The sequence below is a fragment of the Clarias gariepinus genome, chromosome 10 (assembly GCF_024256425.1).
Source record: "Clarias gariepinus isolate MV-2021 ecotype Netherlands chromosome 10, CGAR_prim_01v2, whole genome shotgun sequence".
Lineage (NCBI taxonomy): Eukaryota > Metazoa > Chordata > Actinopteri > Siluriformes > Clariidae > Clarias > Clarias gariepinus.
Genome location: NC_071109.1, coordinates 11,176,867 through 11,201,787, shown reverse-complemented (window position 1 = coordinate 11,201,787; position 24,921 = coordinate 11,176,867). Strand labels below are relative to the sequence as shown.

Here is a 24,921-nt window from a genome sequence, read left to right as displayed (position 1 = left end):
ATACTCAGTAAACCTTATATCGATTGTGGTTGATGGTGAAATCTAAAAGATGAACAAACACACCAGGCATTTTATAACCCTACATTTATTCACAGTTTTAAGAAGTATTTATACTTTGAAGAACAAACAACAAAGGAGACCCTTTTTTTTTGTAATATTAAATTTAAGATGAAATAAAGCTTGTAAATTGTATAAAAAGTGAAAACCCACTTAACCACACGAACCTGATGCTGATTTTAAGGCACCTCTCACAATAAGACAAAAGCAAATACACAGAAGAAGAATCTATCCTCCAAGAATGTTACCTTGTGAACATATCAAATCTCAGGAATTAATCCGTCTCTGTTACTAACATTCACCAAAGTAATGAAGCAGAAAGTACGTCAAAACAACCTCGGCTTATATGACATTAGAATAACAGTTCTCGCAGTGGACCATCCCACGGTGCAAAAACATACTGTGGAGGAAATCACCCATTGGTTTACTGCAGACTGCACACTGGGGAAGAGAAACAAGATCTTGTTATTGTATTGCAGTTTATTGTTGAGAAAAATCCAGTTTTTTCTTTAATATGTAAAAATTTACATATACATTATATACATACTGAATGAGATCTTTTAATCAATTATATCACTGTTATATATAATTATATTATATATAATATATTATAATTATTTACACTATTATATATAATTATATCAGTGCTGTTGAATCCATTCTGATTTATAGAAGCTCTGCATTATGGTGTCTATAGTGACCTCCATAGTACCTTTGATGGTTGACACTAAACACCTAAGGCTAATATTAAATGCTCTTAAAATTCTATGAAAATAAATGTGATCTGGTGAAGTTTTCTATAATTTTTTCCTAGCTAAATAGCATTCAGGAATACCACAATATTCTTCTGGCTACAAAAAAAGTCAACATTTAAAAAGGGTAAAATTATTGGCCTTTTTCAAGCAACAAAAAAAACAATAAGGGCGTTTGAAATGACTGGAGTTGGGTTAAGAGCTGTCGAACACATTATTAAAACCTGGGAGAATAGTGCTGAACCATCAACTTTGTTGAAGCAATTAAATAATTATTATTTTTTTAAAACATGAATGGAGATTACTTTAATGCTTCGTGAAGTTGGGTCATGCAAATTGACAGTGGAAATCAATGCTATGTTTAATAGTGAAAATAAGAGCATTTCCACATACATAGTGCAAGAAAAGACGTATAGGATTGGGAATAAACAGCTGCATGTCCCACTTGTTTGTAAGAAAATAGGCTTGAATTTTCCAAATTAGTAAATATATATAGGTTAGCATAAAGATTGGGTGTTTGAAGCAATGTTAATAGGCCAGGTAGTCTCCAGAGTGATGAGTACATCAGAATAAAGAGGGATGCTCATGGAACGATGCACCCATCATGCATAGTGCATGATGTACAGGCCTCTGGAGGCAGTTTTATCACCTGCGTTTGGTTCAATTGGTCAGGTCTAGGTTCGGCAAAGTTATACGGCAATAAAATGAACTCAGCTGACAACCTCAATGTACTGAATCAGCAGGGGAATAGTAGGAATTAACTTGTTTCATGGATGTTCATGAATGGTTGCTATTAATGCTTAAAATGCATGTCTTTGTGTTTTTTGATTAATAAAAGTTGGTAATGATTTGGTATAAAAGGAAGAAAACATTTCTGTATATGCGGATGTTATAAAATAAGCGAGTTTGGGGTGGCAAGTGTAAATGTTCTTTGCTACTGCACCACGTTGCTGATTAGTTTTTATCATTACACCAATTTTATTCAATTAAATTTGATTTGTATAGCACTTTTAACAAAGCAGCTTTACACAATCAAAAGAAAATTATGGAAATTTGTATGAAATGTTAATGTATAAATCAAAATGATCAGATAGTCCTTGATGAGCAAGCCGAGGGCAACGATGGCAAGGAAAAACTCCCTGAGATGGCAGAAACCTTTAGAGAACCCATCCTCATTTGGGTGATAGCGGATAGCAGGAATCGATCTGCAGTTATACTGTCTGTGAGGCGTCTGGAGGCTCAATATAACAGTTGATGTCTAGTGACACCTAGTGCTAGGCAAACCGATTTCAATTGAACATTTTTCCCTTGATAATAATTAATGAACGATTAAGTTTCTTTTTGTTATTGGTTGTTGTAGGTTTTTTGCCCTTATAGTTTACTGGCAAATGTACTGTACTGTAATTCTGCTTAGCTATTATATTTAATCTGTATATAATGTATATATTTTATTTTATATAAAATAACAGTAAGCAAAAAAATTACGAATTTGAGTAAATAGAATATACAAAATGGCACTAGAATGTACCTTGAAGCATTCAGGATGGCAGGAGATGTTGAGGTGGTCAATGGTGATCTTGGAGTCGCTTCCTACGAGCTTGCCGCAGTACGTGCAGGAGGTCATGGTCACCATGCTGGAAATAAAAATAAAAATCAGGAACAAAATCATCATAAACATAATCATCATAAACACATCACTGCAATTCATTTGGAATTAGCTGTAACATTAGTTTCATTGCTGTTTAGTTAAGCTAGCATTAGACAGATTCTCATGCTGATGATATCATTACATATTAAGAACTGTTTCCTAAATGAGAGACTTATAATTTATGATAACATCAAAATTCTGTTGCTATTCTAATATGGTCTCTGATTGATTCCCAGTAGTTACCTGGAGGGGCTGCTGTATGCATAACTGCTGGAGCTCGAGGTCACATAATCATAGTCACTGTAGGAGAAAAACACAGACATTGGCCTTTTCCATACATGATCGTTGGTTTTTTTGTTGTTTTTCCGAGACATTATACAGCTTGGTCCATTGCACTACATAATGTAAGCTTCACTACAATTGCTTTGTGTTCCCATGATTAGTACAGTAACACATTGGCCTGCTTTATTTCTACTGTCTCTTGGGAGTCTGTAATCATCCTCAGAAAACCTTATTATCCTTCTGTAATGTTGCTGCTCATAGATTAGAAGTTTCAGGGGGTTAATAAAAATATTTGTTTAATAATAATAAGTTCGAATGTGATTTTGGAAATTTTCATTACAAAGGATCAACACTAAATTTTCCCCACTCATACAGTATAAAGCTTTACAATTTTACATATATTCAAATTATCTCTGTTATATTTTTTATCTTTATAAACAATTATTTCATCATTCACCAGTGGTCAGGAACAAATCGTGTCTGTTTTAAGAAATATTATATTATTTCATATAAAGAAATTTCATATAATTGTAATGAAAATATATTGTATAATATCTCACGTGTCGTATCTGCTACTGCTGTATCTGGGTGGCTCAGAGGAGTTCACATATGATTTAACATAGACAACATTCCTGGAAAGAGGAAAAAATAAAAGAATTAAGAAGTGACCCTGTGAGTGACCTATTCATTCATACTGATTCACAATTAACAATCTGTCAACAATCTGCAAATACATACTTTTTAGTTTTGTCAGGCTCTGAGAAACTGCTTTCTTCTGTTATGGTGTAGGAACTGTAACTGCTGTTCAAAATAAGACACAAGAAAATAATATAATGTTACATATTATCTACTGTATGTATACAGTATATAATTTCTTCTGCAATTCTATGATTTAACAACATGATACAAGCCTAAAGGCTTTTTATTTTGTCAGGAAACAAAAGAAAATAACAAACTGATTAATATGCAAGTCTCTTAGTTATTATTGTTTTATGATTTTTAACTTGGCTTAACATTCCTTATTACAGAATGTAAGGAGATCATATACTGTATATGAATTTGACCATGAAAGTGAAGCTTATATACTTATATCAGTTTGTTAACCCTTTCTAAATCTGATGAATAATCTTTGGCAATTATAATTTAAAGAAAAAGAACAACCTTACCAAATGATCATTATTAATCACAAGTAATTTGTTTTATTTAAGTAAAAAGAAGATTTTGGATAGCACCATGTTCATTTATGCAATTATCTAATGCGCCAGTCAAACAGGAGCAGTACAATGCATAAATCATGAACATCATTAAAACTGGGGCGAAATGTGATCTCAGTGACTTTGACCAGGGTATAGTTCATTGTGTCTCGTTTGCATGGGTTGGACTCATAATTTTGGAAATTGCTGAAATAGTGAGCATCAGTTCTGTGGGTGGGAACATCTTATTGGTTGAGGAAAACTAGAGGAGAATGGCTAGACTGGTTCAAGCTCACAGGAACTCACTTAACCACTCGTTACACCAGTGCTGAGCAGAAAAGCAGCACAGAAAGCATCGCATGGCAAATCTTAAAGGCAGATGAGATACAAAGGCAGATAACTGCATCAGGTTCCACTCCTGTCAACTCAGGACAAGAAACCGAAGCTTAAGTGGGCACGGTTTACTGAAAGCTAAGAGATAAGGATTGGGGGAAAAAAAACAAATTTATAAAATCCTGGCACCAGCAACCATGTCAATGTGATCATTACCTAAGGCTCTTTGCATTGCTTTTTTTTCCATGCCACATAATTGACTGGATAATTGCATGAAAAAGCAAGTATAGGGGTTTCTAATAAAGTGATCAGTGAGCTTATATATTTAATAATAACTTCACATAAATACCAGTGTTCTCTGACCAAGATTTGGTTGCAAGATCTGACAAAGGGACAATCTGACCCAGTGGTGACACTAAATGGCACTGATACAATGTTCAGCATGGCATGTAAGCGCATCTTTAAAAAAGTACCGAAAATGAACTACTCTTTTTACAGACAGAGACCAAATCCAGTGCAGTATTGTTGTGTTAATGCAGAGGAAAGCGGCACTTACTCATCCACTGGTTCTGGCTCAGGCTTGGGCTCACTGTGAAGAAAACAGTAAAATATTTAAAAGCTTATAAAAATGGCACAACGGTTCAAGGACTAATAAATCAAACAAATAAATGGTAATTACAATATAATCCAACAATAATAAAATAAAGATGACTTGCAGGCAGCAGGAGGCTTTAAAGAATAGCATTTAACAACATTTTTACAGCCTGTAAACTATGTACTGCTATTAAATGTAAGTAAATGTACTTTCAGTAAGAACTATTTCAGCCGTATATATATATATATATATATATATATATATATTACCTTTCCGTAAATATATATATATATATATATATATATATATATATATATATATATATAAATATAAAAATATATATAAATATATATATATTTACCTTTCCTCTTGTGTGATGTCTACAGGGGGAACCTCCCATTTGTCCCATGGCGAGCTAGTTTTAGTGGACCTACTGTACATTTACAAGACATAAATGACATCATAATCATGATACGTTTTCATGCATTTTGAGTATACACTGAAGCGAAACGAATAGGTGATGCCTGGGAAGCAGTAACTTGATATCCAGCAGAGTATAAAACTTTTGGTAAAGTCTAGACTGGCTATTTTTATGACAGCCTAATCAGTTCTAGGTCAGCAAGCCAAGTGTGGTCATTAATAATCCAAGCAGTGACTATTGCAGGGTGTTGAGGCAAGAGAAAGCAATTGGAAAAGGAACAGTGCTGACTCACGTCTGCTTGTATGTGACTGAAACTGTCTGCTGTTGGCCGTTTCTGCTGGAAAATAGCATTAAAAGGTAAAATGTTACAATATAAGAAGTTAATTTGCAATCATTCCTAAAAATCAGTGTTATGTATAACAAGTAGATGTTCAGGCATTATGTCTGTCCACGTACCTGTCGGACAGAGGAGGATCAAAGAATTCTACAGAGCTGCCAGAGAAACAGAGAGAAGGTGTTGCATTGTAATAGGTGTGATGTGTACACAGATGATTGCCTGTGTTGTCACTGTTTTTAAGCCAAATCATTACCTCTTTGTGGACTCTCTCACTATCGGAAACGGATCGAATGGATCATCAGAGCTGAAAAAAACAATTTCACACTGATTTCACTGAAAGGCGAGAAAACACTTCGGCACATGCAAATTAAATACTGATGTGATTGTTAATATGGACTCCACTCAGTCTGCTGATGAGGTGCAGTCTGTGAATGGGTTCTGCTGCCTCTAGAGCACGCTTTCATCTATTACTTTGCAGTAGGATCTTTTCTGTTCTGTGTAAATGTTTCTAAGTGCAGCATGTGGCATGTTAGTGTAGTTGGATTAAACACTGTAAATGCCTGAATTTACTCGACAGAGTTAAAAAAAATTTAATCCAGCCGTTTGGCAGATGTCAAACTACCTGTGCCTTGATCACATGCCTTGATTTCTATGATAGATTCTGTTACTACAGTGCTGATTCTGGTATTTCTAATAACATATATAAATTAGAGAGGAACCTACTTGAATCTAATCTAATCTGTCGCTGACATGATGCTAGTGTGATGCATGTCAGTGGCAAAACTCTTTGCTTGACAGCTTCACCAGGATCCTGAGAGACTGACTGGTTGCCTGAGTAAAATGAGCCCACCCCCACTGCTAGTATGATGCATGTTGCTATTGCGATGCTAGACTCAATATTAGCATGAAGATAACAATATTAGCATGATGTTAAGATGGTTAGCATGTTGCTAGCATGAGGCTAACATGAGTAGCATGTCACGAGCATTATGCGAAATATTTTAGCATGTAACTAGCAACGTCATTAGCATGTTGTTAGCATGATGCCTACCTGAATCTAATCTAATCTGTCGCTAAGATGATGCCAGTGTGATTAGCATGTTGCTAGCAACATCATTTGCATGTTGTCAGCGTGATGGGGCCAGGGGTAGCTCAGTGGTTAAGGCATTGGACTATGGTTCGGAAGATCCCAGGTTCAAACCCCACAACCACCAAGTTGCCATTGAGCAAGGCCCTTAACCCTCAACTGCTCAGATGTGTAATGAGATAAAAATGTATGGATAAGAGCGTCTGCCAAATGTCTAAATGTAAATGTGATGTTAACATGATTAGCATTCTGGCAGCTGATGCTAACAGGATTAACATTTGATTTTTTTATAAAAGTCATTGCACCCCATTCCCAAATAAGCCGCACGTTTTTGAAAAATCTCTATGCATAAAGCAGTATAAATCATTTCTAAAGCTAGCTAAATAATTAGATGGATTTCATGGACACTAAAGTATAGTTTAACCTGTTGTATTGTATTGTGTATTGTTATGTTTTTTTCATGATTTGATCCTCGGTTCGATTCCCGCATCGGGTCATGTTCTTCCCATGCTTGGTGGGTTTCCTCCGGGTTCTCCGGTTTCCTCCCACAGTCCAAAAACATGCAGATTAGGTGTTTCTAAATTGCCCGTAGTGTGTGAATGTTGACTGGCGGTCTTACCACAGTCGTACAAATAGGAATAAATACAATGATTACTATTGGCCTCCACAGCCCCTAGCTGGATGGAGATATTTAAATAATGATAAAGGAAAAACAGTGAAGAGGGTGCCTTACCTCGTCTTGACTGTCTTCGTCTCTATGACGGTTGTCGTTGTCTCCACTTTGCTCCGTGTTTTGTCTGTGCTGAGTCTAGAAAAAAGATATTAAAGAATTGAACATAAAAATACATATATAATACGTAAAAATACTTGTAGTGAGAAGCCTACGAAGCTATAATGTTGACCTGTCCTTGTTGGTGTCGAAGGGGATAATATCATCAGCCAGCAGGTCCAATGTTTCAGTAGTCTTCTTTGTTTTGGGCAAAGAGCTGAGAAAATAGCCAGTAAATTGCTCAGCACTAGATATGTGCTATAATTCTATAATTTATACTGTATGTATACTGAGAAGAAACTGCAATACAATCCAAATACCACTGAATTGGATAACAACAGGGTACATCCAGTGAATAGATACACCAAAGTTTTCAAGATAAAACAGCCAGGTCATGTTGTAGGCACAAATGAAGTGTACATAAAAATTGTCCACTGAGCTTATGCAGTAATAATAATGTACATTTATAATCAATTTCCTTCGCGAATCAAAAGGATGCTCTTTTCTTGTCCAGATAATGAATCAGTTTGCATGTTTCTTGTAAGTGTTATCACATTTGCACAATGCATTTTTACAGTCTAATCAAGACCCACTCAATGTCCTATCATATTTCATTTTAATGATTATCATGCCAAAAGCTAGTCTTATTTTCACAGTGACATGATGAATGTATCCACATATCCAAGATGTTACTGTTTGCCGTAAGTAACATCCACAATCCAATAAAACCTTCACATATGCCTTAAAGTACTTCTTTCCAGTGCTTCTTCAGATATACTCATAACTTTATGAACAAAAAAGTTAATTAGGTCTAATGATTGCTTGATTATATCTGTATGTCGCTGTGCTCCTCAGTCGAGTCTTTCCAGTTCTTTTAAATCTTTCTTTTTCACTTTCAGGGGCGAACTAATTTTAACATGCTAGAAATGGAATTGTGGATACATGTAAAGGAAAAACAGAAAGAGTCTAGTTTATATGTATAAGTATGTATAGTAGAAAATGTCCAAGTCACACTATGCAAAGAGATTTCTCAAGCTATTACACATATTTGGTATTTTTCATAGTAAAATATTGCTAGAAAATCAAAAGACTGGAATAAATGGAAAAGTAGAAAATAGCATGTAGTCTCTTACCCTCCTGCCAGCAAGTCAGTGGTGGTTGGAACAGGGTCCACTAATGTCATTGGAGTGCTTAGAGTAAAAAAAAAAATGTAAGAATATTATTAAAATATAATAACACAATATCATAATATATGACGAAGTAAATGTAGGCAATTCAATCTGCACAACAACTTGGCACAGGTTTTACACCCGATGCCCTTCCTGATGTAACCCTCCCAATTTATCCAGGCCTGGGACCAGCACGGCATCCACTCAATGGCTGGAAATCGAACCTGGGCCTTCTGCATGGCAGGCAAGAAACCTACCGCTCAACCACCAATGCCCAAAAAATGGTATGACAACTAGTATAAGCATGTATTTATTTGGGTATTTATTGATTTCATGGAAACTGTAAAGCATTTCTGAAAGTCACACTGGATATGTGCCAGATGATGTGTAAGCACTGGACTGGAAAAAAGAAGAAAAAAAACAAAAAAGTTGCTGTACCTCTTTACATCCTTCTTGGTCTGCACAGTTTGTGATATCTCAGTCTTGGTAGATGTTTTATCAGTGCTTGGTCTGAAGAGGAATTCAGAAAGATGAGCAGATCAATGACAATACTTTTAGTTTATCCTCTTGGTAAATCTTGGGTAGATACATCAAATAAATATAAAACACAAAGATTCCTGTTTACTTGTTAGTATTGTTGTCAAATTGGAGCATATCGTCTGTAAGCAGATCCAGAGATCCCTTGGTCTTCTCTGTCTTGGTTCTGCAGAAATAGTCAATGATTCATCTTAGAAGTCCACACTCTTACTCTATCCCAGTTCCGACAATTTAACACAATCATGAGTGTCAGGTGAGTTTAAAGAAGCGGCAGAGCACAAACATTAGTGCTGAACTAGGTCAGGAAATACTGTCCTAAACCATAATCATTGCTACAGTAATTATTGTTAGGCAGTTCCTCTCGGGCAAAGACCCATATAATCAAATTCTAAACTGGAACGCTTATAGGATTTTAGAAACTTTATAGTTTTCTGTGTTTTGGGAAAATTACTAAGGAAATACTGAGCAAATTGCTTATATCATCATGCCATACAAACACTAGATATGACCACTGAGCATCTATAATTTATACTGAGGACAAACTGTTACACTGTCTAAACACCATTGAATTGTATAGCAACAGGTTACAGCCATTGATTAGCTGTGTTAAAATTATTATAATTTTTTTTTTTTTTTCAGATAAGACAGCCAGGCCATAAAATTGTCCACTAAGCTTATGTGGTATAATAATGCATATCTACAATCAATTCCTCCACAAATCAAGGGGATGTTGTTTTTTGTCCAAATAAAGAATCAGTTTGCATGTTTCTTGCGGGTGTTAACACATTTCTATTGTCTACGCAAGACCCTCTCAGTGTCCGATCATATTTTATTTTAATGGTTATCGTGCCAAAAACAAGTCTTATTTTTCCAGTGACACTCCTGCACGATGAATGTATCTACATAAAAACATGTTACTGTTTGAAGTAAGTATCATTCACTCTTCATTATAACCGCACATATGCCATGAACTGCTTCTTTCCAGTGCTTCTTTAAACATACTAATAACTTTATGAATAATAATAAAAAAAGTTTAATTAGATCTAATGATTGCTTGATTACATCTAGATGGAGTCAGAGTTGTGGAGTCAGAGTTGTAAATCTAGAAATGGAATTGGGGATGAGATACATGGAAAGGTATTGCTATAAAATCAAAAGCATGGAATAAATAGAAAAGTGTAGAATAGCATGTACAGTAGCCTCTTACCTTCCTGGCAGCAAGTCAGTGGTGGAGGGAACAGGGTCCACCAATGTCATTGGAGTGCTTAGAGTTTAAAAAAAAAAGGGGGGGGGGGATGTTAATATATGATAACATATTAATATCATAACACATAACAAAGTGGATATAAGAAACACTAGTCAGTCTGCACAGGAAATGGTACTGCAACTAGTTGTTGGTCTTTCGGCTGCTTAAGTTGAGGGCTCAGCCCTCCCATTTTATCCGGGCTTGGGACCGGCACTGCATCCAGTGGCTGGGGTTTGGGCATTGGCTGGGAATCGAACCCGGGCCTTACACATGAAAGGCGAGAAACCTACCACCGAGCCACCAATGCTCGGAAAACAGTACGACAGCTAGTATAAACATTAATTTAGTTGGATATTTATTGACTTCATGGAAACTATAAAGCACTTCTGTAAGTCACACTGGATATGTGCTAGATGATGTGTAAGCACTGGACTTGGGGGAAAAAGGGAGAAAAAAGAAAAACTAAAAAGTTGCTGTACCTCTTTACATCCTTCTTGGTCTGCACAGTTTGTGATATCTCAGTCTTGGTAGTTGTTTTATCAGTGCTTGGTCTGAGGAGGAATTCAGAAAGATGAGCAGATCAATTACAATACCTTAAGTGTATCTAGTTAAATCTTGGGTAGATACATCAAATAAAACAAAATATACAACAGAAAGAGTCCTGTTTACTTGTTGTCAAATTGGAGCATATCGTCTGTAAGCAGATCCAGAGATCCCTTGGTCTTCTCTGTCTTGGTTCTGCAGAAATAGTGAATAATTCATCTCAGAATTTTAGGTAACAGTGTCATAAGGCACTCACAAAGATCCACACTGTTAGTCTATTTCGAATCCAACAATTTTACACAATCCATCATATAAGTAAAAAAATATATTGAATTTTAAACTGGAATGCTGAATGATTAAACAAAGTTTTAATAGCCAGTAAATTGCTCAGATCATCATGCCATAAAACACTAAATATGTCCACTGAGCATCTGTAATTTATACTGTATACTGAGGACAAACTGTTATTCTGCCCAAAATACCACTGGATTGTACAGCAATGGGCTACAGCCATTGATTAGCTATGTTAAAAAAATATATAATTTTCATTAAAAAAAACAAGCCATGTTGTAGGCACAAATTTGCCTAGAAAAACTGTCCACTAAGCTCATGTGATATAATAGTGTATAAAATGCATATCTATAATCAATTCCTCCACAAATCAATGAGATGCCCTTTTTTTTTTTTACAGATAAAAAAAATCAGTCTGCATGTTTCTTGTGGGTGTTATCAAATTTGCACATCATATTTTTATTGTCTACTCAAGTCCCACTCAGTGTCCTATCATACTTCATTTTAATGGTTATCATGCCAAAAGCAAATCTTATTTTCCCAGTGATGCCCGGAATGATGAATGCACTGTATCTACATACTGTATAAAAAGATGTTCCTTTTTAAAGTAAGTAACAATCACAATTCACTAAAACCTTTACATCTGCCTTAAAGTGCTTCCTTCCAATGCTTCTTTAGACATAATGATATCTTTACAAATAAAAAATATTTAAATTAAGTCTAATGATTGCTTGATTACAGTTGAATTTAAATATTTTTTTATCTTCCTTTTCACTTTCAGTGACAAACTAATTTCAATATGCTAGAAATGCATATTAATAGAAATCGCTGATGAGATACATGCAAACAAAAAACAAGTAATATAATTATGATAATTATATTTTATGTAGTATAGAATATATACTGTAAGTCGCACTATGCAAAGATTTTGTCTAAGCTGTTAAACATATTTAGTATTTTTACATTAAGATATTGCCATAAAATCAAGAGCGAGGACTTAATCTCTCACCTTCCTGCCAGCAAGTCAGTGGTGGTGGGAACAGGGTCCACCAATGTCATTGAAGTGCTTAGAGTAAAGAAAAAAAGTGAGAATGCTAATACGTATAGGATAACGCATTAATATCATAGTACATGATGAAGTGGATATAAAAAACACTGGAAATGGTACTGCAACTATTTTTTAGGGAAAAAAAGCTAAATAACCCGCCATAATAAAGCATAAATTGAGGAAAAACAAGCTGAAAAATTTTATATTTGATTTACAACAATCTGAAATGAATATAATTCAGGCTAAATTTGTACTTATTTAAGATATTTTTACTAAGATATACGTTTTTCCCTTAAGATTACATTATCCTCAAAGATAAAAGTAAGACAAAAAATAGAAAAAAAGACTCTTTGCTGGACTGACAACAAAACGTTGGACTGGACCTTTCCTGGCTGTCTGAACAGCTAAGGCACCAAAGTGGTCGTCACCAAACCCTAAAATAAGCACTATATTTTCTAATGGCCATGTGATGTCTTTTTGCTGCATTGACTCATTGTATAAACACCTCTTTTTTGATAGAGACTATAAAGCCCTACTGAAAGCCACACTGGATATGTGCCAGATGTTGTGCAAGCATTGGACTTATTGACAAAAAGGAAAACAAAAAGTTGCTGTACCTTTTTACATCTTTCTTGGTCTGCACCACAGTTTTGGATATCTCAATTTTGGTAGATGTTTTATCACTGCTTAGTCTGAGGAGGAATTCAAAGAGATAGCCAGATCAGTGAAAAACTGTTTATTTCATCTGTGTTAAATCTCGGGTAGATACGTCAAATAAGACAGGCAAAAAAACAAGAAACATAAAGATCCCTGCTTACTTGTCAGTACTGGTGTCAAATGGAATGATATCATCTGCAAGCAGATCCAAAGACTTTTTGGCCTTCTCTGTCTTGGGTAGAACTCTGCAGGAATAGTCAATGATTTACCTTAGAATTGTAGGTTATGGTGTCATAAAGCACTCACACTCATCAAGTGACAGGTGTGTTTGCAGATGTGGCAGAGCACAAACATGAACCCTGAACTAGGTTGGGAGAGACTGTCCTCAATCATAATCATTGCTACAGTAATTACTGTTAGTCAATTTGGCTCTGACGTCTTATCTGACTCATCTCATACAGTATTTTATAAAAAGTCTCTCCTCCGATGGCGTATGCCATATGGTCAAACATTTGTGGACACCTGATGATCACACCCATGTGTGTGTTTCTTCCACAGACTCTTGCTAAACCTAAACCATATTCCAGTATAAATATGTTCCCGTGCACAAAGCAAGCTCCATCAAGACATAGTTTGCTACAGTAAGGCTGGTGTGGAACTCAAGTGGCTTGCACAGAGCGCTGACCTCAAACCCACTGAACATCTTTGGTACAAACTGCAGTGCTGACTATTGCCCTTGTGGCTGAATGATTTCCTTTTTCATTCATTTTCTATATCGCTTATCCTGTGTACAGGGTCATGAGGGGGCCTGGAGACTTAGAGCACAAGGCAGGGGACAGTCTGGACAGGGTTCCAATCCATACACACACACACACACACATACACACACACACACTCATTTGTGTGCTGTGATCAGGTATACAAAAATAATGTCATATAATGTACTTAATAAAACCATAAATTGTTTTCATGAAACATCAGGGAAAAGCTTTATCTTTCTAAACATTCTGTTTTGGGGGACTAAAACCTTATAATCTATTATAATTGTGATTTCACCAAATAGTGAGCATGTGTTAATGGAAAAGTAGTGAACTCACCCTCCTGTTAGCAGATCAGTGCTGGGTGGCATGGGGTCCACCAAATTCCCTGGAGCGCTTGAAGTGAAAAAAAAAGAAAACATTAATATGCACAATAACACAAACAAACACACGATAACAACACAAACTGGTTATATTAGAACATCTAAACGTGCCTGCACTTGAAATGGAATGGAATTACTATTAATGTAGCTCTAGCACCTTCTTGTGGCTATTTCACTAACAGTCTATAGACTAGATGCATGCAAGTTGTATCAGGAAGGAAGCAGCATCAGGCTATAAACATTCAGCACCATTATTGTCTGGAAGATGAATTCATAGTATAAATTGCTTTTATGGAGAAAGACACACTGACCTCCCTGTCAGATCCAGAAGATCATTATCATTCAAGGCACTGGTCTTCTCAACAGGCTTTGGGGTGATACTGAGTAAAGAGATGCAAATAAAAACAAAAAAAAAAACAGTACATTAATGTGCACCATATTAATCTGTTTAATAAAATATCTTAACACATACTGCTGCTGCCAAATATAATACAGGTTTGTTGTAAATGTGAGAATAAATATGAAATTCTGACAAGTACATAAATAAATAATAAGTAAAAGCAAGCATGTCTGATAGATAGATGCATAAAAATATAATAATGATCTAAACCTACACCACATCCACAAATCTATGATAAATATATAATGCACCTTGCTTTCTATACAGTATAATGCACCTTGCAACAATAACATATTTCATAATTTATGCGACACATTGTACATTTATGTGTTATAGCTACATACATTTAATGTTGTGACATGCTCACAAAACAAACTTTCATATTACCATTTAAAATACAACATCTCTTAGAAATGTATTCTTTTACTAGCCATTCTTTCTTTCTTGAAAGTCTGAACCATGTCAGAAAACTTCAAATAACAGCTTTTACACCATTTTTAAATCAGATTATGTGGAGCCGCCACTGTGCAAGTATGTTTTGAATGTAGAAGAAATAAAGTGTGTGTGTATATATATACACACACACACACACATATATATATATATATATATATATATATATATATATATATATATATATATATATATATATATATATATATATATATATGTATGTATGTGTGTGTGTGTGTGTTTTTTCTTATAGTACCATGTCTTCTTTTGCTTTTTTTTCTACAGTATAATTGCGTTTCAGATCCTATCTCATGGATTATTGTTGTTGTTATTATTATTATTAGTAGTAGTAGTAGTATTAAACTCATTAAAAAAACAATACTAAAAGAATGACATGAACTTTTTAGCATAATCAAAATAATATAACATGATCAACATGATACATGCTGTGTCTAATTTAAGTAAAGCCTGCTTATTTAGCTTTAAAAATCTCAACCTGAAAACCTAAAATCAGTTTTAACATCTTTAAGCATTCAGCCTTTATTAAAGTAGTATGTTTTTCTATTATTATAATATAATCTCAAATTGCTATACGTTTTCTTTTGATTCTTTGCTTTATCCTTGTCTCTCATTGTTATTCTTACTAGAGAACATTTTGTAAATTTGAGTAAGAGACGTTACAGAATGGCACACACTGGGAAGCCTGTAGAAAGGATGTGGGTACCTTATATTCAAAGTAAAAAACCTCAATGAAGCATAAGGGGTGTGAACATCCTACATTCAAAATGCAAAGCCCTGCTGTTAGGAATACAATAAGAAGCGTTGTCTAAGGAGCACCAGAAGTGTGAAAACCGTACTTCTTTTATTTCAATATTTCAGGTATTTATATTTCTGTTTACCTCTTTCACTTTTATCATCATTTCATGTTGGCCTACCTCCACATGATTTAATGCATTCTAATTCAAGTCAATAGAGCAACTGATCACAAACATTTCAATCTTTTTACATCCACCTAATATGTCTTTACACTTGCTTGATGATAATCTTGAATAATAGAAATGAACTGAACCTTGGTTTAGGTGTGGTCTCTGCTTTGGGCTTGGTTTCAGGTGTTTTAGATGGGATATCCTTTACCGCTGGAATGGCTGGAGCGACTGGTTCAGTGGTGCTAAAAAAGATCAGACAACATACCAGAAAATGAGACACGTCCACATATCTACTTAGATATGCAGTCATGCATGGTATTCATAGCACAGATTTTACAACAAATTCCAGAAGGTTTGTTGAACAATCAGTGACATGTCAGATTACCATGACAGTAGGTAATATAACAAATACAGTCACAGGCCACTTCATAAGCTTATACTTGTTTAACTGCATGTTAACACAAATAACCAAACAGCAAATACATGGCAGCAACCCAATGCATTTAGGTGTGTAGACATGGTCAAAACCAAAAATTAAGAAAGAGGATTTTAATGACTTTGAACATAACTTGGTTGTTTGGGCCAGACAGGCTGATCTAAGTATTTCTGAAAATGCTGATATACTGGGGTTTTTACACGCAATCATTTCCAGGGTTTACAGACATGTTACGGGGTCTTCATGGTAACCAGATCTCAACCAAATCAAACAGGTCAAGACAATGCATCTTACCATTATTAAAACATAACAGAAGACATACCTTTAGGGAGAATGGTAGACATTCCACCAGTACTGTTGCAGAGACATGTGCACTCTATATCCTATGATTCTAAACCTTGTGGGGGTTTTCTCCTTTTATTTGCCAACTATCTATTGACTAAAAGAAATACAATGTACCTTGCTTTAAGAGTGGAATCTGGCTTGGGTTCAGGTGTTGCAGATTTCTTCAATGTGGTAACTGGAGCAACTGGGGCAACTGGAGTGGCCTGAGAAACCTTCTCATTGACAGTGCTTCAAAGAAAGACAATAATAAATAAAATAAATGGATAATCTTATAGGAATGTACATCAATCCAAATATATTTTATCCGGAGGCGTTCAAGTCAAACCAGTACTGCAGAATAATGGAACTCAGTTAATAATATATAATATATATGATATAAAATATAAAATAAAATAAACTATATAATCCCCTGCTATATTAATGCACTTATCACAGCGTTTCACTAGAGCTTGGACACCATCAAGATAGAAAGATATTTCTCAGTACACCAGAATCATGATTGAATTGCCTGCTGCACATTTTAACCGCTGGCCTCCCAGGAACTCCTTTAATGCTCCAACCATGTGAAAATCACTTAGAGCAAAGGCCAGACTGTATGTGGAACCTGGCAAATAATTTTTTTTTTTTTTAAAACAGCCGAGTTCCTGTAATGTGCAAGTGGTGTTTGTGAAAGATTGTGCCTACAGTTCCCACATGGAGCAGGGGTTCCACTCTCTGAATGTTCACAGGAAAGACTGCAATGGGCTCTAAGCCACTTTGGCCAGGATCGTTATTCACAGATGCACAGCCTTACTTAAAACATCTGCATCGTTTAAATGTTTTACTGCAGCTAAGAGTCCTATCACCGTACAGTGTTCGAAGTCTTCTGTAAACGTCAACTGGTTTTACAACTTCATTCATGAGAAATTTGTGATTCCAAGTTCCAGTTTGACTTGAACAACCCATACATCAAAGGTTTAAAGTAACTACATTTGAAATGGCAGAGGCAGATAATGTAACCAATTTCAATAAAATTTCAGTGATATCTTTATTTAATCTGGGGTTTTATTATTGCAATAGTATAACAATTTAAATAATGAATCATTTTAAAAGCCTATGGAGAAATGGAACTGATAAATGATGATATTAACCAATAATAATAATAATAATAATAATAATAATAATAATAACGTCCTAATCTAAATTATGCTAAACACCTTGTTTTAGTAGGACTGGGCTCAGGTTTGGAGACTGTTTTTGTCTCTGGAACAGGAGAACGGACTTCAGCAGCAGTCTTCTTGCTGAGAAAACAGAGACACAAGCAATGAAAAATTGATAAATGTAATAGATTTTTAAAAAAAAATGTTTTTTCTGGTTAGGCTTGGATCATTCTTTTATTTCCCATGCTGCTTATCCTCTGTATGATGGCCTGGAGTCTATCCCAGAGAATTTAGGGTACGAGGCAGAATACACACTGGATAGGATGCCAAGAGATTGCAGGCCCCAGACTCTCACACACTCACACACCCAGTAAACACCACTCACCCTACTGTGCACGTCTTTGGACGTAGAATCCATTAAAGTGTTTGCTCTCTTTGTCTGTGCTCCAATATGGTTTTAAACTCAGCTGTATCAACTGGCCCTATTTAATTTCCTCTGTCACTTTCTTATTACATGAAATGAGCTTAAGCTGATGATCCCTTGCTAACCCAAGAGATCAATTCACCATGAGAGTAATCTTCATGAATACGACTCGGCATACATTATATTACAATTCGATTAAATTTCCTTTTCAATTATGAACCGGCATATAAGCAAACGGTTCTGCGTGCACTTTAGTGTGATGAACACGAGTCAGCAATGATGTGTAATAAAATCAAGGCTTTTTTTCAGGAATGCAGATGACATTTTGGTACCTGATGGATTCGGTGGTGGAAAGCAGGGTATCAGAGAACGTGCTCTTGGTGTCACTATTAAAAAAAACAATAAAAAAAAATGTTTACAAACATTGCGTATGATCACCATGGAAACAGACCACAAGGTAAATTATAACATTAGTAGTAATTTTACATATATGTATTGTATAATAAACCTTTGTTTAGTTGTGGGTTCTGATTTGGTGCTGGTTTTCAGTTTTGATGAGGATTCTGGAGTTGTCAGCTCATCAACGCTCATCTCCACACTGTTGGTTGATATAGTGCAAAGTTCAGTGTTGTTTAACAAAAAAAAGAAAGAAAAATAAAGAAGAGTTGTGTGGTTAATGTGGGGAGAACTGATTGAACTGGTTAGGGCTACCTCTGTTTAGGAGGAGACACCCGGGTGGATGGTTGAAAAGAGCCAGTGTCGTCTTCTTCACCGATAACCACTCTGTACTCATAAAAAGACAGAGACAGAGACAGACACAGAGAGAGAGAGAGGACAAAGACATGAGTGAAAAAGTCCAGCATGGTTTTTAGACATGTGACCTAGCCACAGAATATACTTCAGACCTTTTAGCAATGAAAGCTGGTTCAGTGGTTGATGAGGCAGGGCTGTCTGTTGTCCCTGGAGTTGACCTTAAATGTGAAAAAAAAACAAAAAAACATAAAAAATGATATAAATTGTTAAGTGTGAAATGACCAGAAACTCATTTATGATGCACTATTGTAAAGGAATTGCAGTGAAATACACTTCGGTATGGTGTACTGTGATAATAAATGTCATGCTTTAGATTTTAGACCCAATGGTGCTTGAGGAAGAACATACTGTACTACTTTACATAGACCAGTCCCGATACTTAGGCACAAAAACATACTCATATTTCTTTGCAGCTGACATCACGTATGATTTCTGTCTTCCTGCTGAGCTGTTCAGCGTTTTGCTGGCTGCCATTGTCCTGTATATACACACACACACACACACACACAAAGGAAAAGAATGACATCAGATAGTACAGTTCATGCCTCCTTTGAATAAGAGGACCACCGTGAACAATGACGTCTGGTTTGAAAAAGCTGCAGGTGCAAATGCGAAGCGCCTCTCACCTCTTCTCCTGTTCATCTGAACTGAGCGATGGCTCCAATGTCTCTGTTTTCTCCACGGTCGAGCGAACAGTATGCGGAGCTCTGCGAACAACAGGGGGAAAGCGATTTGCTACAAAGTTTTTTTTTACTTTTGCATTATGCTTGAATTTCAATCACAGATCCTCAGTCCTTCGTTTGCATCGATTAATGGATTTCCACAGCAAGCACTTACATTTTCTTGTATCCTTCAGAGGACTTTTTGACGAAGCCAGAACTTCCCCTGAAAGAGAACAATCATAGATGATACAATCGCATATTAGGCCATGTTTACTTACATAAATCATCATTTATTTAGCTATTTTATCATGAATATACGTACAGTACTCTGCAAAAGTCTTAGGCACATGGGAAAAAGTGGCTGAAATTAAAGACAACTTCATATATAAAGGCATTCAATATTTACTTTAACGAGCTGTAAATAGTGATAATCCAGACAGAGTCAATATTTGGTTGACAACCCTTTTCTTTTTACAAATGCGTCAGTATGCATGAGGTACACTTTATACCCTGCTAGTCAATAAAAAAAAGTTACAAACTAATATTTCATTCCAAAGCCTTTAACTTTGATTATAGCACACAGTGTAGTGGGCGATTCACGTGTAAAAATTGTGTACAATCTAAGTTCTAAAATTAATCTCTGTCACCCAGGAAGGAAAAAATATCCACTAATGGTATTGTACATTCAGGTCATCAGCTGACTTTATTTTATTGCCACATAATGATAAACCTAGACCTGACCAACTGAAGCAACGCCAGATCGTAACACCACATCCTGTGGACGTACAGTAATGGGTGCATCGCTTCATGCACTTACGAGTAAAAATTTTTTATATCCACACAGCTGTTTAGTTTCAATCCTGCGAGTTCTTGTCACATTGTGTGCTTGGAAATGCTCGGTTTTTCCACAATTCAACATAGCTGTGATTTTTACTGTTGATTTTTTACAATGCACTTTCACCAAGCGTTTAAGTGATCTCCAGTCATGATTTTTTTTCCAATCACATTTCTTCCAAAAAGTTAAGACTTAAACATTCCCGAATTTTAATTATGCATCAGCCATTTCTTAGTCCAGTTCTAGTTTTCTTTGCTTAATGCAGGTCAATAATTTTATTATTTTAAAACAGTTGTGTGTTTTTTTCTGATTGTTGATCAGGCAAGTGTACATTGTGTGGTAAGAACAGGAGCATCTCTGGAAAAATACTTTGAGGATCTTAACCTGCTATAACCATTTCCTTTTATAGCTAAAATCTGATAAATGTCATTATTTATTGATATTATTATTATTATTATTATTATTTGGGTTGTGTGAAAAGCAGTGCATAAAGTTCCTGCTTCATTTTTTTAACTCAAATACCAATTTGAAAATGAAATTTGTAAAATTTCAGTGATGTTTTGACATCTAGCATGCTTTTATACAGACTCACTAATACAAAGTCATAAAATAAATATCTACTGTATAACACATGTTGTTTAAATAAAAATAAGACTTTTGCACAGTACTGTAATAGTAACGATCATAAAAAAAAAAAATGCATACATGTAGCCATTAGAGGATGATGAAGCTGCCTTGGTGTCAGTCTTTGTGAAAACACCCCTGCAAAAAATGTGGTTAATTACCCAAAGCCGTTTGTCAAATTTACTATACATTCAGCTTGACATAAGCAACGGATCATGAATATAATACCTGACCTACCTGATCAGGTATCCAGATGATTTGGAATTGCTAAAAAAGAGAAAGTGATTGCAATAAATGCCACTCAGAAAACATTTAGCCTCAGGATGCATGTTAAGTAGCGCTCTTTAATATATTCCACCAATGAGGGCGAACCGAGACATGGGCACTGACCTGTCTACACTCGCTGAGGGTTGAGTTTCTGGTTCCGGTGGTGTTTTATTATCTATGGGCTCGGTGAAGTCGCTGTTGAGCCGACGTGCACGCACCTCTGCAAGCCTACATTTGATAGGGTGGAAAGTAATTTACCATAAGTCATAAGGTATTCATATTTGACATGAAGTCAGATTAGTCCTTCAGTCAGACTTCCCATACACACCATGGTTTTTCATCCTCTTCCTCTTGTTCAGGCGGATTGCCTCGTTGGATCCAGCTGCTGTCTCCTTTCAGTGCAGTACGAATCTTTGTTGAACGAAAAACAGATTGCCTGTCCCCCTCTATACATGTATACACACACACACACACACACACACCAAACAGACACATAAACTACTGTAGAAGCCAGCTCCCAATAAAGGGACGCATTATACCCATGTGAGAAGAAGCATGTATATAATGTACATACTAGAGGTATTGCCATTGTGCGATATGTGACAAAACAGGTTTTGAGTGTCAGTGCACTCCAGTTTCACATAGTACACATTTGTATAAATGGGGAAAACATTACCATCGGTATTCATGCACACAGTTTTAATTCCTTTCCCATTAGTCATGCTTTTTTTGGGTTTGCTAAAAAGGCTCATCCGGAAATGACATGCATGTGAAACCGTGGAAGGAAACAAAAATCTGTATAGCTCACCTTTAGACATGGTTCTGGCTCCTTATTTCCAATTTTCCTTTATTTCCTCTAGTCAACCTTGGGTGGAATAAAAAAAAAGACACGTATCTTATGATATGTACAAATTTAATTCAATGCAAAAGCAACAGCTCGTTTCATCCTATGATTAAAACAATAAATAATAATCAAGGCCAGGGTTTTATAATGACTTATACACTTTAACGCCTGTTTGGAAATCCTGAGTCATCGTTTAGCCATGCCATCCAGCCTGTCCCTCCACTTTCCCAGTATACACACCGTCTCTCAATGACACACACACACACACACACACACACACTGTAATTACCAGTGAGGAGTCGGGTTCTGTTCATGAAAAGAACTTCCATTTTGGCGCAAACTGTTTTTTAATCATAACAAATCCACACATTCAGGATCAATTTGTTGTTAAATATGATAAACAGGACATATATCTTAATACCCTCTAGAGCTACAGAACTGCATAGCTGGCTGGTTTATCCTTCGCCACATGCTCATTAAAGTCTCGTTAATTAGCTCTTTCTTCATTATAGTCTGCACTAGCGTTGCCCTGGTGGACCGAGGCCTGAATATGTATCACAAATCACAGGAGTTACACAGAGCCTTGCACCCATCAACAGTCCAATTTATCCACCGGATAAAAAAAAAAACACGATCTCTTCGGTAAACACTGGTGGAAGTTTAAACATTGTGACATAAAAAAAAAAAAAAAACTGCATTAATCACATGGGCATTAATCAAACAAGATGGATTGACATAAAAGCATTAATAAGCGGTTAATGCGTAATAAAGTCCAGTCGAATGCCATAAATACCATAGTAATGTTTAAATATGTCGCAGTGAGGGAAGTGAAAGTGTAAAGACAGCTCAGACGGGTTCATACATTATCTCAAATCTTTAAGTAGTATGTACATAGAATTTTAACTTTCTCAGCCAAACCGAAATAGATACACAAATAAACCATGGGTCAAATCTCTCCCTCTCTTTCTCTCTCTCCCTCTCTTTCTCTCTCTCTCTTACCCATACATTCACAAACCTACCTTATCTTATCTAACACAAATCCAAAACTGGTGTAGAACAACTCAGTCTGAGCCAGTCACCTGCAACCAGAGCTTGATAAACGAGACAAAGTTAACAGCAAGACTGTGTGCTCTGTGTCAGTCCACACACACATACACACTGAGGAAGCTTTGACAGCTGTCTGCTAGAGAGTGAGCAGAATCGGGCGTTGGCACGACTGACAAGCCCAGCCAGTTTAAGAAGACTGGCCGCCAAGTATGGGTGTGTACGTGTGTGCATATGCATTTCTGTGTGTGTGTGTATGCAGTCTTCAGGACACAATAGGAGGAGCTACCTTTATTTATCACCATCTGATTTTTGTTCATGTGGAACACATCTGTCATTGCTCAGTCAAACCGGTGACCATGGTACGCGCGTCGGCGGTCGGAGGCAACGCCTCTGCTCTTACTGAAATAGCAGATATCGATTTTTCATCAACAGTACGAAGGCCCTATTGGGAATCCAGTTAAGCTGTGCTGAGCTCAATGCCACAGTGCGCCTCTTGCATCTTAATTAAGTCACATCAGCATGGGAATTGCATGACAAGCTAATTATCATTCACAATATGGGGACGGTCTGTTCGCAGAAGCATAAATCAGCAACTCTTAGTTCGAATGCAGGTGGTCACATTCATCAGAGAAAGGGACAACAGTCACACTGCACCTGTCAAGTTGTCAGTAGCAACAGAACAGTGAGACAAGAGGTGTGACTAGAAGAATGAAGACACACCTTTAAGGCGCTGAATCATTTCTCAGTTCAAGGCTTTCAGGAATTCATTAAGACTTTATCACTCGGGTGTCCAGCAGGCGGGTTTCGTCCCGGCTACCACCTTAAACATGACTCAAAACAGGTCAGTCCGCCTGGGCCGCTGATGAAAAATGCATTTTTTACAAGAATGTCAGGTATCTCACCGGTGTCTTCCTGCCTCCACATACACACACACACTCACACTCACTCAAAACCACACCAAGAAGAGGAATGGCAGAAATGTGTAAAAGGAAAAGCTGCGCGAGTGTCACGAACAAGTGAAGCTAAAGGATCGATGATGGCTTTGTGATCGAGGGCGTGGTCCAGCTGGCTGCGCGGCATTGTGCAACGTTTATGACACACAGAAACAGGCATGATAATTTAGACTATCTGCCCATCCCCAGAGTCTCGAACGTTCTAAAACTTTATTTGCTATGAATTCCGATCTTTTAGCGATTAACAAGGAAGCAGCAGGTGAAGGAGTTACAAAAATAACCCGAGGCAAATCAGTTAGCTAACAGATGTATGAAAGAGAACGTTGTTAATACACAACCTGAAGTGTAAACACAGCTGATCCATGTGTAAATAGTTACACCCCGTATTTAGAAAATAAAAGGAAAGATGACAAAATACTGTATTTATGAACAAATGTCGAAGAAAATGTGAACTGCTCGTATAAAAAGTTTTGCATTCCATAATAAGAGCCCTAAAAGAAAATATACATCATCAACATTTGCATTGATCAAAAGGATTTAACATCTTAACAGCTCACAGACACCCAATTAGAGGAACAAAACATGACAGAGCATGGGGTGATAGGAAAATAATCAACAGTCCTGCATCAAGCAAAAAAAATCAACTT

The 24,921-nt window shown here is 36.3% G+C and overlaps 1 protein-coding gene across 2 annotated transcripts; it reads right to left on the bottom strand.

Moving 5' to 3' along the window:
- Nucleotides 1-108: 108 nt before the first annotated feature.
- Nucleotides 109-23,484, bottom strand: znf185 (zinc finger protein 185 with LIM domain). 2 transcript variants are annotated; one of them, XM_053505368.1, is made up of 39 exons: nt 23,294-23,484; nt 22,239-22,296; nt 21,759-21,876; nt 21,554-21,658; nt 21,401-21,430; nt 21,245-21,301; nt 19,880-19,927; nt 19,669-19,749; nt 19,440-19,520; nt 19,135-19,200; nt 18,941-19,012; nt 18,738-18,827; nt 18,562-18,615; nt 17,863-17,946; nt 16,781-16,894; nt 16,029-16,127; nt 14,418-14,486; nt 14,063-14,119; nt 13,127-13,210; nt 12,926-13,000; nt 12,270-12,326; nt 11,096-11,164; nt 10,906-10,977; nt 10,388-10,444; nt 9,269-9,346; nt 9,082-9,153; nt 8,608-8,664; nt 7,608-7,691; nt 7,439-7,513; nt 5,872-5,922; nt 5,738-5,773; nt 5,574-5,618; nt 5,222-5,293; nt 4,822-4,854; nt 3,478-3,540; nt 3,300-3,371; nt 2,701-2,757; nt 2,338-2,443; nt 109-498 (listed from the first exon to the last, which is right to left on the bottom strand). In XM_053505368.1, exons 2-39 carry the CDS (start codon nt 22,246-22,248, stop codon nt 400-402), a joined length of 2,649 nt encoding a protein of 882 aa, XP_053361343.1. In that variant the 5' UTR covers nt 22,249-22,296; nt 23,294-23,484; the 3' UTR covers nt 109-399. The 2 variants fall into 2 exon arrangements, with proteins under 2 accessions (XP_053361343.1, XP_053361345.1); XM_053505370.1 differs by having other exon boundaries at nt 111-498; nt 5,574-5,615; nt 23,294-23,483.
- Nucleotides 23,485-24,921: the final 1,437 nt, after the last annotated feature.

Excerpts from the sequence above, each read along its gene's own strand:
- znf185 (XM_053505368.1), bottom strand. Across the intron at positions 19,201-19,439 it reads TCAGCTGCAAAGAAATATGA|GTCAACTCCAGGGACAACAG; the intron begins GTATGTTTTTGT and ends TTCACATTTAAG. Across the intron at positions 3,372-3,477 it reads GAGCCTGACAAAACTAAAAA|GAATGTTGTCTATGTTAAAT; the intron begins GTATGTATTTGC and ends TCCTCTTTCCAG.